At 42.4% G+C, this 16,639-nt stretch overlaps 1 protein-coding gene across 1 annotated transcript in view; it reads left to right on the forward strand.

Annotated features, from left to right (window-relative positions):
- Window positions 1–16,639, forward strand: part of LOC129701743 (collagen alpha-1(XXIII) chain-like) — a 134,102-nt gene that overhangs the window by 88,975 nt on the left and 28,488 nt on the right. The window contains exons 9-10 of the mRNA XM_055643145.1: window positions 11,889–11,933; window positions 13,025–13,093. Of these exons, the coding sequence (XP_055499120.1) occupies window positions 11,889–11,933; window positions 13,025–13,093 (114 nt within the window). The remainder of the gene's footprint in view (window positions 1–11,888; window positions 11,934–13,024; window positions 13,094–16,639) is intronic.

The raw sequence follows: 16,639 nt of genomic DNA on the forward strand, positions 1-16,639 counted from the left end.
GTGGCAAAAAGAATGAACCATGCAGTGTGGGGATTGCAACAGTTAATTAGTTCCCTTCAGAACTTTAACTTTTCACATTGAAACGGTGCCATGAATTCGTGTTAGATTAATGCACTTTTTATGGAGAAGCAGATATATGGGACAGGTGGCCCGTCTCAGGATTTATATCCGACAAATTTTATGCGTTTATACAGGGGATTTTTCTCAGGCATCACTTTCCACCCAGTCTGTCCGTGTCAAGGAGGCTTTGAGTTGTGAGCCCAGACTGTCGCCACTTGTGAAGTACACTTGATGCCCTGGTGGTGAATCATTTCCTTTCAAGCGACAAGGTGCCTCCTAGCTTTTCATGGTGCGTAGGATATCCGTTGGTTCACACATCACCCAGCCTGCAGTCCCAGCCCACCACAGTTCCAGGGAGGTATCTATGTAACGAGGTAACATTTTGGGCCGAAACCCAAAGGGTCCCCAAAACGTTACCTATTTCCTTCGCTCCATAGATGCTGCTGCACCCGCTGAGCTTCTCCAGCATTTTTGTGTACCTTCGATTTTCCAGCATCTGCAGTTCCTTCTTGAACAGTTCCAGGGAGGCCTGGTTGGTCTGTCTTGTGCTCGCAAGCCCATTGCATGCAGCACCTGAAATTACTGCCGGGGTCCACTCCACTTGGTTTCCTCAAGTAACCAGTAAATTACTATTAAACCTTGACATGCTTTACATAGTGACATATTCTAACATCCAGGCAAATTGTGAAGATTGCGTAATGAAACAAATAATTGAACGACCACAGGTACAAGACCCATTGACCAAACAGTGCTTCGGCAGTGAAATACCAGAAGGGATGGTAAACAATAATTTTCAAAAGAAGCCATCCAGAAATGATGCAAGGGAAAGAAGGGGTGGGAGGATGGGGTAGGGGGAGAAGGGGAAGGGTACATGGGTGAGCTGCACACTTTACCCTCTGTGGCTGGCAGCAGCTTCAGTGCCTTACTGAAGGTGGCTGGAGCTGGTGGCACCAGTAACCGTGTGGAAAATTGGCTCATTGTTTTTCTGGCTTCAGCAGCGTGGATGCGGTATGGATCGTGCAGTTGATTTGCCTGGGAACGGTGGCACAGAAGGTTGCACGTGGTTCTCTCACAGCTCCAGCGATCAAATGTTCGATCCTGATGTCCGTGCCAGGGTTACACCTTTTCCCCCGGCCGCTCTAGTTTCCTCCCACATCCCCAAAGAACGTAGGTTAATCTGCCGCTGTAAATTAACCCGAGTGTGTCAGTGAGTAATGGAATCTGGGACAGTTGACGAGCATGTGAGAGAGACTAAATGACAGGGAAATGAATGGGGAATGTGATTGATGGGGTTGCTGTCAGAGCTGGCATCGCCTTGATGGGCCAAATGGCCTCCTTCCATGTTGAAAGAATGATAAGCCAGGAAGCCAGCTCTCTGCCGTTGATTTACGGGATATTTGTGAAATATCATGAGCCGGCCGATAGCTTTTGGAGAGTTCATGATGTAATGCAATGACGTGACCAGTTGTAATTATGGTACCAATTATGGTATCTACACCGGATGACAGTCTACCGTACAAGTCAAGTCAAGTCAAGTTTGTTTGTCACATACACATACGAGATGTGCAGCGAAATGAAAAGTGGCAATGCTCGCGGACTTTGTGCAAAAGACAAACAACCAAACAACCAAACAAACCACAAACAGAATGTAACAGATACAATATAGGAAAACATTCTCATATTTACAATTAAGGGCCAATTGTATTTGGGTTTTTAATACAAATTCAGTTTACACGAGTTTAAATAAAAACTTGGGCCAGGCGCTGGGAAACTCTGAGACGCCACTGCTGAAGAGAACATCTGAGCTTTGTCTTTCATTCAGAGGTTCGCGGGCGGGCTGGGGTGACTGTAGGGCTCTGAAAACTTGGTTTCCCAGGGCTGGGGTGAGTGTGAAAGAGGTGGTTTCTGGGCAGATCTCAAGTCAAGTCAAGTCAAGTCAAGTTTATTTGTCACATACACATACGAGATGTGCAGTGAAATGAAAGTGGCAATGCTCGCGGACTTTTGTGCAAAAGACAAACAACCAAACAACCAAACAAACTATAAACACAATCATAACACACATATTCTTTTACATAATAAATAATGGAAGGAAAAACGTTCAGTAGAGTTAGTCCCTGGTGAGATAGACGTTTACAGTCCGAATGGCCTCTGGGAAGAAACTCCTTCTCAACCTCTCCGTTCTCACCGCATGGCAACGGAGGCGTTTGCCTGACTGTAGCAGCTGGAACAGTCCGTTGCAGGGGTGGAAGGGGTCTCTCATGATATTGTTGGCTCTGGAGTTGCACCTCCTGATGTATAGTTCCTGCAGGGGGGCAAGTGAAGTTCCCATAGTGCGTTCGGCCGAACGCACTACTCTCTGCAGAGCCTTCTTGTCCTTGGCAGAGCAATTCCCAAACCAGATGGTAATATTTCCGGACAAGATGCTTTCCACCGCCGCTGCGTAAAAGCACTGGAGGATCCTCGGAGACACTCTGAATTTCCTCAATTGCCTGAGGTGGTAAAGGCGCTGCCTTGCCTTACTCACGAGTGCTGAGACGTGTGATGCCCATGTCATATCCTTGGAGATGTGGACTCCCAGATATTTAAAACAGTTCACCCTATCCACAGGATCCCCATTTATCCTCAATGGAGTGTACGTCCTCGGATGATGTGCCCTCCTAAAGTCCATGATCAGCTCTTTCGTTTTTTTGATGTTCAAGAGGAGGCTGTTATCCTGGCACCAGAGTGCTAGATCAGCCACCTCCTCCCGGTAGGCCTTCTCGTCGTTGTCTGAGATCAGGCCCACCACCACAGTGTCATCAGCAAACTTAATTATTGAGTTGGAGCTGAACCTAGCCACACAGTCATGTGTGTACAGGGAGTACAATAGGGGGCTGAGGACGCAACCCTGGGGCGATCCTGTACTCAGGGTGAGGGACTTCGATGTATTCCCTCCCATCTTGACTACCTGGGGCCTGGCGGTGAGAAAGTCCAGGACCCAGGCACTCAGGGAGGTGTTGAGCCCCAATTCCATTAGCTTTCCGGCCAGTCTGGTGGGGACTATCGTGTTGAAGGCTGAACTGTAGTCTATGAACAGCATCCTCACGTAATCTGCCCAATAAACCATGTTTTGAGCCGCTGCTTTATAGAGAGACACACACTGGCCTACGGACCTTGCTGTCGGGGGAAACAATAACGTTAACCTTCAATTCACCTAATCATATTGTTAGATGTTTACCAATGTTTTGATGAGAGATGAAATAAGGGAATAAAACAATCTTACTAGACACACAAAAGCTGGAGTAACTCAGCCAAGCCGGCAGCATCTCTGGAGAGAAGGGTCGAAACGTTTTTTCAGTTTGAAGAAAGGACTCAACCAGAAACGTCACCCATTCCTTCTCTCCAGAAATGCTGCATGTCCCGCTGAGTTACTCCAGCATTTTGTGTCTATCTTCGGTGTAAACCAGCATCTGCAGTTCCTCCCGACAAAAAGAACAGCCTATGATTGATGCCAGACCTTGAACAAATGCAGTTCAAATGGACTTTTGCAATTTTGGAAGGATTGTTTCTTGAATGGAACTGCTCTAAAAGTTTGAAGGAAGGAATTGCAGATACTAGTTTAAACCAAAGATAGACGCAAAATGATGGACCTACTCAGCTGGTCAGGCAGCATCTCTGGAGAAAGGAAATAGGTGATGTTTCGGGTCGAGATCGTTCTTCAGGCTGGGTCTTTTTATAGTGAAAATAAAACTGCATGACATCACTTTTACCATGTGATGATTTTTCCACACGTCGGTAGACGTTGTTGGCTCAAGAGTAACTCGGGAGACGAACTTGGAACATCGCAGAAATGAGAAGTAAACAGCAAACTTAGACATACCCATGGAAACTCGGTTAAATTCTTGAACATAAAGTTGGAATCTCGTACACAACCACGAGTCTGATTTTTTCTTTCACTCGTGGGTGGACTCGCACCGTGAGACAGGGGCTTAAACCTACTGCTGGGTGCTAAGTACAAGCCAAGGCCCAAGGTCTCAGTGACAACTGCATCCTTAAGATTGTTCTTGTTTTTTTTTTACTTCCTATGGCAGGTACCTCTCCTAAATCAAACTAAAACAGTGTAGTAGGTGCAGTAGTGCCCTGGGAGTGTATCGAATGAATTACTTTGTTCCAGTTGAGCAGACAGGGTTAAAGTCAGGTCTAATATAAATAGCATTATTTTATTTCTTGCATGCCATACTGTACTTGTTTGCTTGAACTTTTATTTCAGTAAGCATCTGAATCATATTTTAAAGAGGCATCCTGGAGAAATGATATAATGTAATTATCATGAATCCTTGGAAGTTTGTTAACTGAATGAAACAATCTGTCCTTGAAGGACTTGTTGACTGATCAGAGTGGAGTCTAAATTAAACGCAGGCTTGTTTGTTTTGTGGCTAATTCTATTTCCCTGCCAGCATTCAAGATGATTTTGAAAGTACTTGCAATTTTATTCAGAGCTGAACCATGGAAATAATTGAATCAAACCAGGCACGCACAATTTTACAACCTTTATGATTTGCAATGTAAACGCATTAAAATGCGGTGCTTTATACTATTTTGTCCAAATGATGCAAATACTCAGCCACGACCACAATAGTTTACTTTTAAAGTGCATAATTCATGTGATAAAGCTTTCAAAGGAGGTTCACTGGGTGTAAGAAGATAATGGTGACAAGATGGGCTTTAAGAAAGATCTATCACGACAAGACAAAAGTGAGCAGGCAGAAAAGTTTAGATCAAGAGTTTTACTCCACAGGAATGAAATCAGATTGTCATTGACTGTCCGTGGTGGAGAGAAGGGAGGAAGGAATCACAAATCACCATCTTCAGGCTGGTATTGCAGCACTGTAGGAGATTGCATGCATATGAGAGATGAGATTATGGACAACATTTCGGCATCTGCAGCCAGGGGGATGAAAATGAAGCAGATCTTGGTGCAACCGAAGATCGATACAAAAGTAACTGGCGTAACTCGTCGGGTCAGACAGCATCTCTGGAGAAAAGGAATAGGTGAACAGTCTCGACCTGAAAAGTCACCTATTCCTTTTCTCCAGTGATGCTGTCTGACTCCAGCTCAGTTTAAACCAGCATCTGCAGTTCCTTCCTGCACAGATCTTGGTGCAAGATAGGCTTTGATTACATTGTTTTGGATAAACTAAACAGAATGCATGGCCAGCAGGTAGAGTTCACAGGTCAAGGGTGGAGATGGCAATTGTATGGATGAAGATTTCAACAAACGGTCGTTAGAATTTGGGGTGGAGGCAAGTATTGTTATATAGGTGGAAGTAGGGAGTGTTTGCAATGTGGGATTGGAAGCTTAGCTTGGAATTAACTGAAATGCCGCGATGGAAGACATGAAATAGTGGTGAGAGAGGGGTGGCACAGTGGCCTGGCTGGTAGAGCTCCTACGTAGCATGGCAGAGATCTGGATTCGATCCTGATCTTGGGTGCTGTGTATGGGGAGTTTGCACGTTCTCTCAGTGATTCCTCTGCGTGCTCTGGTTTACACCCACATCACCAAAACATGCAGGTTTGTAGGTTAATTGACCTCTGAAAATCGCTCCCCATGTTTTGGGAGTAGACGTGCATTTGGGATAACATAGAACATAACGGGTTTATCGCAGTCGCTGCCTCAAAAAGGCTGGCAGTATCATCAAAGACCCACACCATCCTGGCCACCCACTCATCTCCCTGCTACCTTCAGGTTAAAGGTATAGAAGCCTGAAGACTGCAACAACCAGGTTCAGGAATAGCTACTTCCCCACAGCCATCAGGCTATTAAACCTGGCTCTGACAAACCTCTGATCATTAATAGCCCATTATCTGTTATTTGCACTTTATCAGTTTACTTATTCATGTGTGTATATATTTATATAATGGTATATGGACACACTGATCTATTTTGTAGTAAATGCCTACTATGTTCTGTGTGCTAAAGCAAAGCAAGAATTTCATTGTTCTATCAGGGACACATGACAATAAGCTCACTTGAACTTGAACTTGATCGATACTCACCAGGTATCCTTCAATCAATTCAATCAACCGGAGAAAATTTGTGATGGACATCAAGAAATATCATCATCCGATAGATTTAGCCAGGTGGCAGTGTGGCTCGAACAAAAATAATCTAGGGTAAATAGTCTGATAGCTATGGATCAAAAGAGGTGTGGCCAATATACTGTTGCAGTTAGCGTGCATTGGGAAGCTAACAACATCAATGGATTGTTGTCCAAACCAGTTGTGTACCAGATACAACAACACCCAAACCACCAAATATTCAAAAGATCGGTCAAGAAACATCTTGAAATAGAAAAATGAGGTAAAGAGGCAGACTGAGGCAAAGAATTCCACAGATCTGGGTCTTACTACATGAAAGCAGGGCCATCTATAATGGAGTAACTTCATTCAAGTTGATCCAAAAGTGCAGATGCTTCGATGTGCATTGTATACAATGGACAGACTCTGGGGAGTGAGGGGGAGGGATAATTTCCCACATGTTGTTGATCTGCTATTGTAGCTACAGTACTTATGTGGCTTATAAAGTTTTGTGGTTAATGTTAGCTCAATCTCTCCCCCAGGATATTGTTGGTATGAGTCATAGAGATGTCAATGAATATCAAGAGTAAATGATAAACATAGAAGCTACACCACAGAAACAGGACCTTCAGCCCAACTTGTCCATGCCAACCAAGTAGCATAAATGAACTAGTCCCACTTGTGTGGACTTGGCCATACCCCGCCAAACTTTTCCCATTCATGCCTTTTAAATGCTGTAATTGTTTACACCTCTACCACTTTCTCTGGCAGCTCGTTCCATACACCCACCACTCAACATGCAAAAGATTGCCCCTTGGATCCTTTTCAAATCTTTCCCCTCTCACCATAAACCTATGCCCGCCAGTTTTTAAGTACCTTACCCTGATTATTCTCCTTATCTATACCCCACGTGATTCTATATAACTCCAAAAGATCATCCATCGGCCTCCTATGCTCCAGAGAAAGAAATTCGAGTGTTTACACGTTTATTGTTTTTGAGCTCTTCCTATATCGCCCCAGCGGCCAAATCCTGCAGTATGTCCACACTGAGTGCCACCGTGACATTCTCCCTGATATTCCTGCACTTCTTTTCCCTCCCACTCTATCACGTCTAAAACATTGAAACCCTAGAAGTTGAGCTGCTAGTTGAGTCCCTCTCCCAACCCCATTTCTACATTAGCCACACGTCATAGTCCCAAGCCCGGCACCGAATTCAGGCCATAATCCAAGCACCGAATTCATCTGCTTTCTCCACAACATTCCTTGCATTGAAATAAACACACATCAGCCTACCAGCTTCAGCATGTTCCTTCACTTCTCCTTGCCTGTCCATCTTTTGAGACTTATTGGTCCTAACATAACCTCTACCTTCCCATCTTCTAATTGCTGACATACTACTTTGGTTCACACCCCTCTGCTTCTCATACTTCATAACATAGTTTGGTGCTCCGTTGTCCATGACATCTAACAGCACAGTCAAAAATGTATTCTGTCTTTAATACCATTGTTAGTTTATATTTCAATTCAGGTGAGAGGGGGAAAAGTTTAATGGAGATGTGCGGGGCAGGTTTTTATACACCGAGAGTGTTGGGGGCCTGGAACGCACTGCCGGGAGTGGTGGAGGAGACGGATATGATACTGGCATTTAAGAGGCTTTGGATAGGCACATGGAAGTGCAGGGAATAGAGGGATATGGATCATGTACAGGCTGATGAGATCAGTTTAACTTGGCAACATGTTCATCACAAACATTGGATGAGCCGTCCATGTTCTGTACTGTTCTCTTGTGTAGGAATGAACTATAGATGCTTGTTTATATCAGAGATAGACAAAAATGCTGGGGTAACTCAGCAGGCCAGGCAGCATCTCTGGAGACTGAAGAAGAGTCTCGACCCGAAACGGCACCTATTCCTTTTCTCCAGAGATGCTGCCTGACCCTCTGAGTCACACCAGCATTTTGAGTCCATACTGTTCTATGTTTTGCGTCATTAATCTAGCTCTTAAATTACTCCACTTACCTTGAACTAACTGGTTCTCCCTTATAGAAACATAGAAACATAGAAATTAGGTGCAGGAGTAGGCCATTCGGCCCTTCGAGCCTGCAACGCCTTTCAATATGATCATGGCTGATCATCTAACTCAGTTTCCCGTACCTGCCTTCTCTCCATACCCTCTGATCCCCTTAGCCACAAGGGCCACATCTAACTCCCTCTTAAATATAGCCAATGAACTGTGTGGCCTCGACTACCCTCTGCGGCAGAGAGTTCCAGAGATTCACCACTCTCTGTGTGAAAAAAGTTCTTCTCATCTCGGTTTTAAAGGATTTCCCCCTTATCCTTAAGCTGTGACCCCTTGTCCTGGACCCCTTATCCACTCTACAAAGACATCCCTTGTCAAGAGATCACTCAAGCAATGACCAAATCATTCCATAACTGAAATATTAGGTGCAATTAAAGCAGGGAGCTTGTGTTGAAACTGAAAATCAGCATAATCTGAAGTAATTGCAAGATTGGCCACACTAAATAAAGATGATATAAAAATGACCTTTCCTATTGCCTCATTATATATTGTTCACATTTTACAATTTTCCCTCACATAATTACTAAATGTTGTCTTTTTAAAGATATGTTTCTCTTCCCACTGGTGTATTAAGCTTGAAGATCCAAAATCCCCTTTGCTTGTCATCCCTCTTCTATCCAACTATATTTATCAGCATGTTTTTGATTTAAAGAGTACTAAAAAAAGTTCAGCTGCCTGCAGTTAGCCTTTGTCTTAATGAAATGTTTGTGTTTTTGGATCCATTGCAAAGATTTTCAGGTAAATAAAACACATCTGTGTAGAATTAGTCTGTTGCTCTGAAATGTTTACTCAAAAAGCTCTCCAAATGAACTTCAGTTTGTTTGGGGCGCGGGGGGGGGGAATGTTCAGAAATCAATTTAAAACCGGGGGAATGATAATAGACGTATATTCTATACAACTTATTATTTCCGATCCTTTATGCCTCGTACCATCGGATGTGCATGGAAATGAATCTTCCATCCATGTTGCTACGGTTGCAACATCAGCACATTATAGAGCAAGGAAACAAGCCTTTGGCCCAATTCATCCATGCTGACCAAGATGTCTATCTGAGCTCGGCCCATCTGCCTACATTTGATCCATATCAAAATAATTTTAGTTAACATGTGTTTACATGAATTCGGCCCACGTAAGGTCATAAGGTTATCAGTTATAGGAGCAGAATTAGGTCATTCGGCTCATCAAGTCTACTCCGCTATTCAATCATGGCTGATCCATTTCTCCCTCCTAACCCCATTCTCCTGCCTTCTCCCCATAACCCTTGACATCCGTACTAATAAAGAATCCATCTAGCTCTGCTTTAAAAATATCCATTGACTTGGCCTCCACAGCCTTCTGTGCCAAGAATTCCACAGATTCACCACCCTCTGACTAAAGAAATTCCTCCTCACTTCCTTAAAGGAACATCATTTAATTTGGAGACTATGACCTCTAGTCCTGGACTCTTCCACGAGTGGAAACATCCTCTATACATCTACTCTATCCAAGCCTTTCACTATTCAATAGGTTTCAGAGGGAATCCCTTCATCCTTCTAAGCTCCAGCCAGTACAGGCCCAGTTCCATCAATCGTTCATCAAATGTTAACGCACTCATTCCTGGGATCATGCTTGTAAACCTACTATGGACCCTCTCCAGAGCCAGTACATCCTTCCTCAGATATGGTGCCCAAAATTGTTCAGAATACTCCAAACACAGCCTGACCAGCGCCTTAGCATTACATCCCTGTTTTTGTGTTCTAGCCCTCTTGAAATAAATACTTCAAACATCATTGAGAATAACATAAGTGGGAGAGGAAAACTCGCCTGAGAGCAGAATGAAGTTTGTTTTGTGTTGTGAACTTTTATAAACTTGAGTACAGGGAGATGGTGGCAGGAGTCTTTAGTGAAAGGCTGATCCATCTGCTTCGATGGGAACACTGGAGGATGAGGGCAAACGACTCACTGATTCAGGCAAGCCAGTCTGGTGGTGGGGAAAGTTGTTTGGGCAGGAGGGCATCAAACAGGCTATTTTGCATATGTAAACAAACTGCCTAATACTTCTTTCAGATTTGAACATGGAGCGACTATTTGTTTTTTTGTTCCCATATGACTTTCTGGTCGAAAATCTGTGCACATAATTCATGCTGCCTTAGACTGCTGGTTAACAAATGAAAATAAACAGTGGCTAAATATATAGGCTATTTTGTTGTGTTAAGTCTGTCAGAAGTTGCATGTGCGTTAATATCACGCAAATCTAATTTAACTCTGAAACTCCCAAAAGCTATTCATCACTAAAATTATGAATAATCATAATAGACATAGAAACATAGAAAATAGGTGCAGGAGTAGACCATTCGGCCCTTCGAGCCTGACCTCCCTTTGTGATCCATTTGTGGTCTTCCAGGGGGCACTTCAATAATTTTTAGAGAAATAGCATGGAAACTGGCCCTTTGGCCCATCGAGTCCATACCGACCATCGGTCACCCATTCACACTACTTCTATGTTATTCCACTTTTGCATCCACTCCCAACACACTATGGGCAATTTTACAGAGGCCAATTAACCAACAAACCCGCATGTCTGTGGTATGTGGGAGGAAACCGGAGCACTTGGAGGAGACGGGGGGTATGTGCAATGCAGCGCCAGAGGTCAGGATTGAACCGGGGTCCCTGGTGTTGCGAGGCTACAGATCTACCAGCTGTGCCATTGTGCCACTACATTTTATAATTAGTCACTTTTTTATTGATAAACGGAATAATGTTGGATAATGAGAAGTCATATTCTTTTAAAGTTTGGATTGCATAAATTGGGCTCGTTATTATTTACCTTGTAAATAGATTCTTAAGCTGCACATTTTTTATCTGAAGTTCAGATCATTATTTGTGGCTGAGCACATATGTTTAATATGTTTGATCTGTCGTACGAATGATATGATTGTTGTCAACTGAATCTAAATTGTGAAAATATAGAAAAACATTCTCGTTGATAAAATTATTTATCTAAGTTTCTTTAGGTTATGTATCCTAAAGGTACAAATAATTTTAAAATTATAGCCATATGTCTCTATTTGACTGTCTGCTCACAGATCACCAAGGCAAATGAGAAGGCTAGGGTTTCATATACCCTGGAGTGAGATTACTGAAATTGGAGGATGTTTTTGGTGATTATGTTTAAAACAAAAAATCCATTGCTAATTTAAGCAAGAATATATAAATGCTATTTTGCTGCCGGCATGGGTCCACTCTGCATTTCATTACCAGCAGTAGTAATTTGAATCGTTATCCTGCCACTGGAGTGGAATAAAAATGTTCTTATGAAGAAAAATTGCTTTTCAGAATTTGAATGCAATGATTTAAATTTAAGGACTGACCGGGTAGAGATAAAATTATAAATTGTAGTAGGTGTGTTGGCAAAGTTTTAATGCACTGTACCTTTAAAATACACTCAATGTATTTTATCCCTGTTCTCCAGAGATGCTGCCTGACCTGCTGAGTTACTCCAGCACTCTGTGCCCTTTTAGAGCCTTTTTTGGTGCTGGGGTCGTAGAGTTCAGCCTGCACATCCAGGAATATGAACTGGAGGCAGCCATGAACAGTCAGTGACTCTGGGCAGGGTCAGGCCCACTTTCATAATGTGTAATTGTGGTTGCATTTAATTTTAATTCTGCATTCCATAAATTGTAATCAATATATCATGAACTTTCTTTTAGGGCGAACCTGGGGAGAAAGGAGAAAGTGGACTTCCAGGATTAAATGTAAGTAATAGTGTTTTTGGAACATGTTCGTTTTTAGAATTATTGAGGGAACTAGTTAGTGCAGGATGCCAGAAATCTGAAATCACTACACGATATTTGTTTCTTTCTGAAGCCCATGTAACATCGCTAAGCTTAACCATGCATTCCTCCCCCAACCCTTCCTGCTGCTTGGAGCCCACTTCAGTGTTCTACCCACTGACATCTTTAATTATTCTTTGTTGGTGTTGTTAAATAGCAATTGAATTCATTGTGAAGCTAAGGTATGTCTAATACACAGCAAGATGTTCTGTACACGAGGAACAACATATATATTGTATTGTCACAGCAGTCTGAAATGTTATATTTTCACATCTTAAAAAGGCTGATTACCATGTAAGAATTTTAATTTGTATATTAACTACTGGAAACTCGGGATGTCTCAAAATGTGTCAAAACCAGTCGGGAACTTTTGAAGTGTGGTCACTGTTATTGAATATGAAATGTACAACCATTTGCCGCACAGAGGGATTATTCTATGACTGATATCCTTTCCAAATATTTATCCAATACCTTTGTGAAAATTATTGAGTATGCTTCCATAATCTTTTCAGGCAATGCATTCAAATACTTTCAGTTCTTCGGCAAAATTCTTCAGAAGGTTAACCCTGAACTGTAGCACACAATAGGCTAATGGCATTCTTCCTACATCTTGTACTCGGCCTGTGTGAGAAACAGCTGGTCTTGCATGCTAACCCAAGGTCAGATCACTTACATAACCAATTTGTACTGCAGGCATTTCTCTTTAGAGCCAAAGGTAGCAGCTGGACCTCATCAAACAGTGAAAAGTCACTGGTGGCCTGCTGTGTGCTGGATGCATTCCTGGCATGAAGGAAGGGAATAGACTAGCAGATATTGAGAGGGAAGCACGAGATCTGCATATTGCCACCCCATGTCCTCCACTTCCCTTGTGTTACTGTGTTTGGTCTCCTTCATCCTCTTGCTTTGATGGGCCACTTGACTGGAGAGATATAGCAGCCACTGTTTCATGATTTAAATTGACTTTTCCAGACCGTTTAATTAATACCGCTCCTGTTTTACAAATTTCTATGAAGGGTGAAAAAGGTGACCAAGGAACAACAGAGCTAGTAGACTATGATGGAAAGATTCAAGAAGCACTCCAGGTAGCGATTTCACAATTAAGATACATTAGATTGTACAAAATTGTACAGTTATGTTTAATGAAATATACTTTACTTTATTATGTTTATCTAATTGCTCCTTAGATTTAACATGCTATCCAAATTGTATTCTGGAACTTAAATTGGCTTATTTCCTTACATCATTACTTCGTCTAAACTTGTATCTGGTCAAATATGCATTTATGTGCCTTCACATTGAAACTCTACATCTACTTAGCCTTTTTCAAGTGTTTTCAAAGCCCCTTATTATTTAAATTGTAGGTCACATCTAATCACACAGCTGCCCATTTCTCTCATTTAATTCTATATCAATATGGTTGTATTGCTGGTGCAATAATTTGGAGAATATGTTCAAACCCAAGCATTAAAGTTAATTTAGTTCGATCATGAAGGAATAAATATCAGTGATATTGTCCATAAAAGTACCAGATCATCTCAAAAATCCAGTTAGTTCACTAATGCAACTTCACCCAATTCTGAGCATTGTAGGATTTCAGTCCCACAGATGTCAACCTGCTTCTAACATGCACACGTAAGCGCCATGTCACTGCATGATCCATTTAACAACATGTTCATTGTCCACTATCTGAGAAGATCCTCAAATAAACTAGATTTGCCTCCTGGACTTCTGTGCTTCCTACATTGAAATATGCACACTGTGCATGTTTACTGTGGACTAAGAACACAGGGCACATTAGTGATGAATTAGGTAGAATGGAAATGCATTGAAGAAGCCTAAAATAACAGAGGTTCACATGGACCTCCTCTAACCTCATGTGGTATTCCCAATGTAGTCTCCTTTATTACATTGGCGAGACCAAGTGTAGACTTGGCTACTATTTCACCAAACACTTGTGCTCAGTCGCTAAGACTTGCTGCATTTCCGGTTGTTAACTCCTGTTCCCATTCCCATACTGACCTTCTGTTCTGGGGCTCCCCCATTGCCAGAGTAAGGCTACGCGCAAACTGGAGACGCAACACCTCATATTCCTCTTGGTGTGGTACCCATTCCCCTCCTCCCCTCCTCCCCTCCCCTGTCTCCCCCCCCCCCCCCCCCTGTCCACCTGTATATCCTCCTTCTGGCTTCACAATTCGTACTACTTTTATCCTTATCTCACATCTTTTGTCTTTCATCTCTGGCCCTTGTCCAACCATCTGCCTATCACACGCCCCGTGCGCCTGTATCCACCTATCACTCACCAGGTTTTGTTCTGCCCCCCACCACCACAATTAATTTGAAGAATGGTCTCAACCCAAAACATCACCTATCCATGTTCTCCAGAGATGCTACCTGACCCACTGAGTTACTCCAGCACTTTGCGGCTTTTTTAGTAAGACAGCATATGCCGTTCCTTGTCTCAACAAAGTTGTTGAATGCTAAGTGTAGCTGTATATCATTGTTGGAGGATGAATCTGAAAACGCTTGATTTCTCAGTGATTTCAATGTGCAGGCTTGAAGTAAGTGGACTCGTTCAGACTCAAGCAGAGGGGAAACCAAGGGTAACATATGCTAATTGTTAAATACAAGCTTTGCAACTGCTGAGCAGGAACAATGCAAGATGACAGCTTAAAACCCATGTAACCAAACTGGAACTTTGTTTATGACAAAAGACATGAGATGATAGGAGCAGGAGTAGGTCACCGTTTAATGTGATCTTGGTTGATCTGCTCTGGGCCTCAACTTTTCTTCTGTGTTAGTCACCCATAACCAGAGATTTTCCACCCTCCGCAAGAAAAAGTTTCTATGTAACTACGTATGTGCCTCGCCTTCAGTGCTTCAATAAAATCGTCACTCATTCTCCTGAACTCTAACTCCATAGCTCTATTTTTATTTTAGCCTCTCGTGGTAGGCCAACACTCACATCCCAGCCTACATCACTCTTCGACTGACCTCAATGGCAGTAGATCCTTTTTTAAATAAGGCTCCAAAACTGTGCAGAGTTCTCCAAGTGTGGTCTCGCCAGGTGTGCATGTGACAAATAAATTTTACTGACTTTGACTTTGATCCTGCACAATTTTAACAATACTTCTTTATTTCTAAACTCCAAAGCATAATGGCCAGTATAGATGTAGGGTGTGCTACAGGGCAAACAATATGATTGACATTGATGTGCAGGGAGGAACTGCAGATGCTGGTTTAAAGATAGACACAAAAGGCTGGAGTAACTCAGCGGGTCAGACAGCATCTCTGGAGAAAAAGAATTGAGGGTGATAGTCAAATCATGCGCTCAAAATGGAGTTACAGTATATGAGAACATAAGAAAGCAATCTTACCAACGGATATAGGCTCTGATGTATATGGCACGTTGACAGAACTCCAGGCAAAAGATGCTTCCTCTGATAAAGTGATAGGAAGATTGCAGATTCACTCTAATTCAGCACTTTACGTGAGCAGAGAAAGTTACAAATTTGGAAACTGAAACAAGAGGCTAGGTGAAAGCATTAATTATCATTGCTGAAGAATCTGTCTCATTGCTATGGTTCTGGTATCTTCTTCAAACCTGTGGTTCAAACACAGGCTCCTGTGTGGTTTAACAGGCAAGTAAACTTAACGTAAACTATATACAAAGCCCAACATTTGCATGAAATAGCCCCAGCGGTGCTTCCAACATTTTATTATTTTTTAATTCAATTAGATAGCAATGTTACTGTTATATTAAAGCACACAGCTTTAGCCAAGGCAGTGGTTCTGATGCTAAATCTGAGTCACGAGTGAGTTTGGTGTGAAAGGGAATCTGGCAGAAGTAATATGTAGGAAGAAACTGCAAATGATGGTTTAAACCGAAGATAGACGCAAAAAGCTGGAATAACTCGACCCAAAACGTCACCCATTCCTTCCCTCCAGAGATGCTGCCTGTCCTGCTGAGTTACTCCAGCTTTTACACCAGCAGAAGTAACATTACTGATGTATTTATTATATGCACGCTAGTTTAGGCCTGCAAAATAGTTCAACTGCAAAATAATGTCCAAAAGGCCTCATTTGTAAAAGACAATACTCAAGTAAGTTCTCAATGCAATTAAACAAATGAATGAGGAAGCATTGTGAATATCCCCATTTTCCACAATGCCAGAGTACAACATAAAGAGTGAAAGAAAGGCCAGAGCATTTTTAGTCATCTCTAGTTCCTTGATGACCCCACTATCAGAAAAAATAATCTTTAGCCAACTTTCTTCTTTCTGTCTACGTAACATCAAGAAACTGCTAACAACAAAACATTTTGCAAAGGCTGTGACCCAAAAAACATGCCGGCTTGGACCTCAGTTCTTGTGTACATGAACTAAATGAGCCGCCAGCCAAGCTGCAACACTGCCATCCACTGGCCAGAGTGGAAAACACGTCCAAACAAAGCAGTAAAAACACGTTCTGATCAATTACCTCCCCACCCTTCACCCACTCTGCAATCAACAGGAGATGAAAAGCATTATCAGCAATGTTATCATATAACCATATAACAATTACAGCATGGAAACAGGCCATCTCGGCCCTTCTAGTCCGTGCCGAACATTTATTCTCCCCTAGTCCCATCT

The sequence above is a fragment of the Leucoraja erinacea genome, chromosome 11 (genome assembly GCF_028641065.1).
Source record: "Leucoraja erinacea ecotype New England chromosome 11, Leri_hhj_1, whole genome shotgun sequence".
Classification (NCBI taxonomy): Eukaryota; Metazoa; Chordata; class Chondrichthyes; order Rajiformes; family Rajidae; genus Leucoraja; species Leucoraja erinaceus.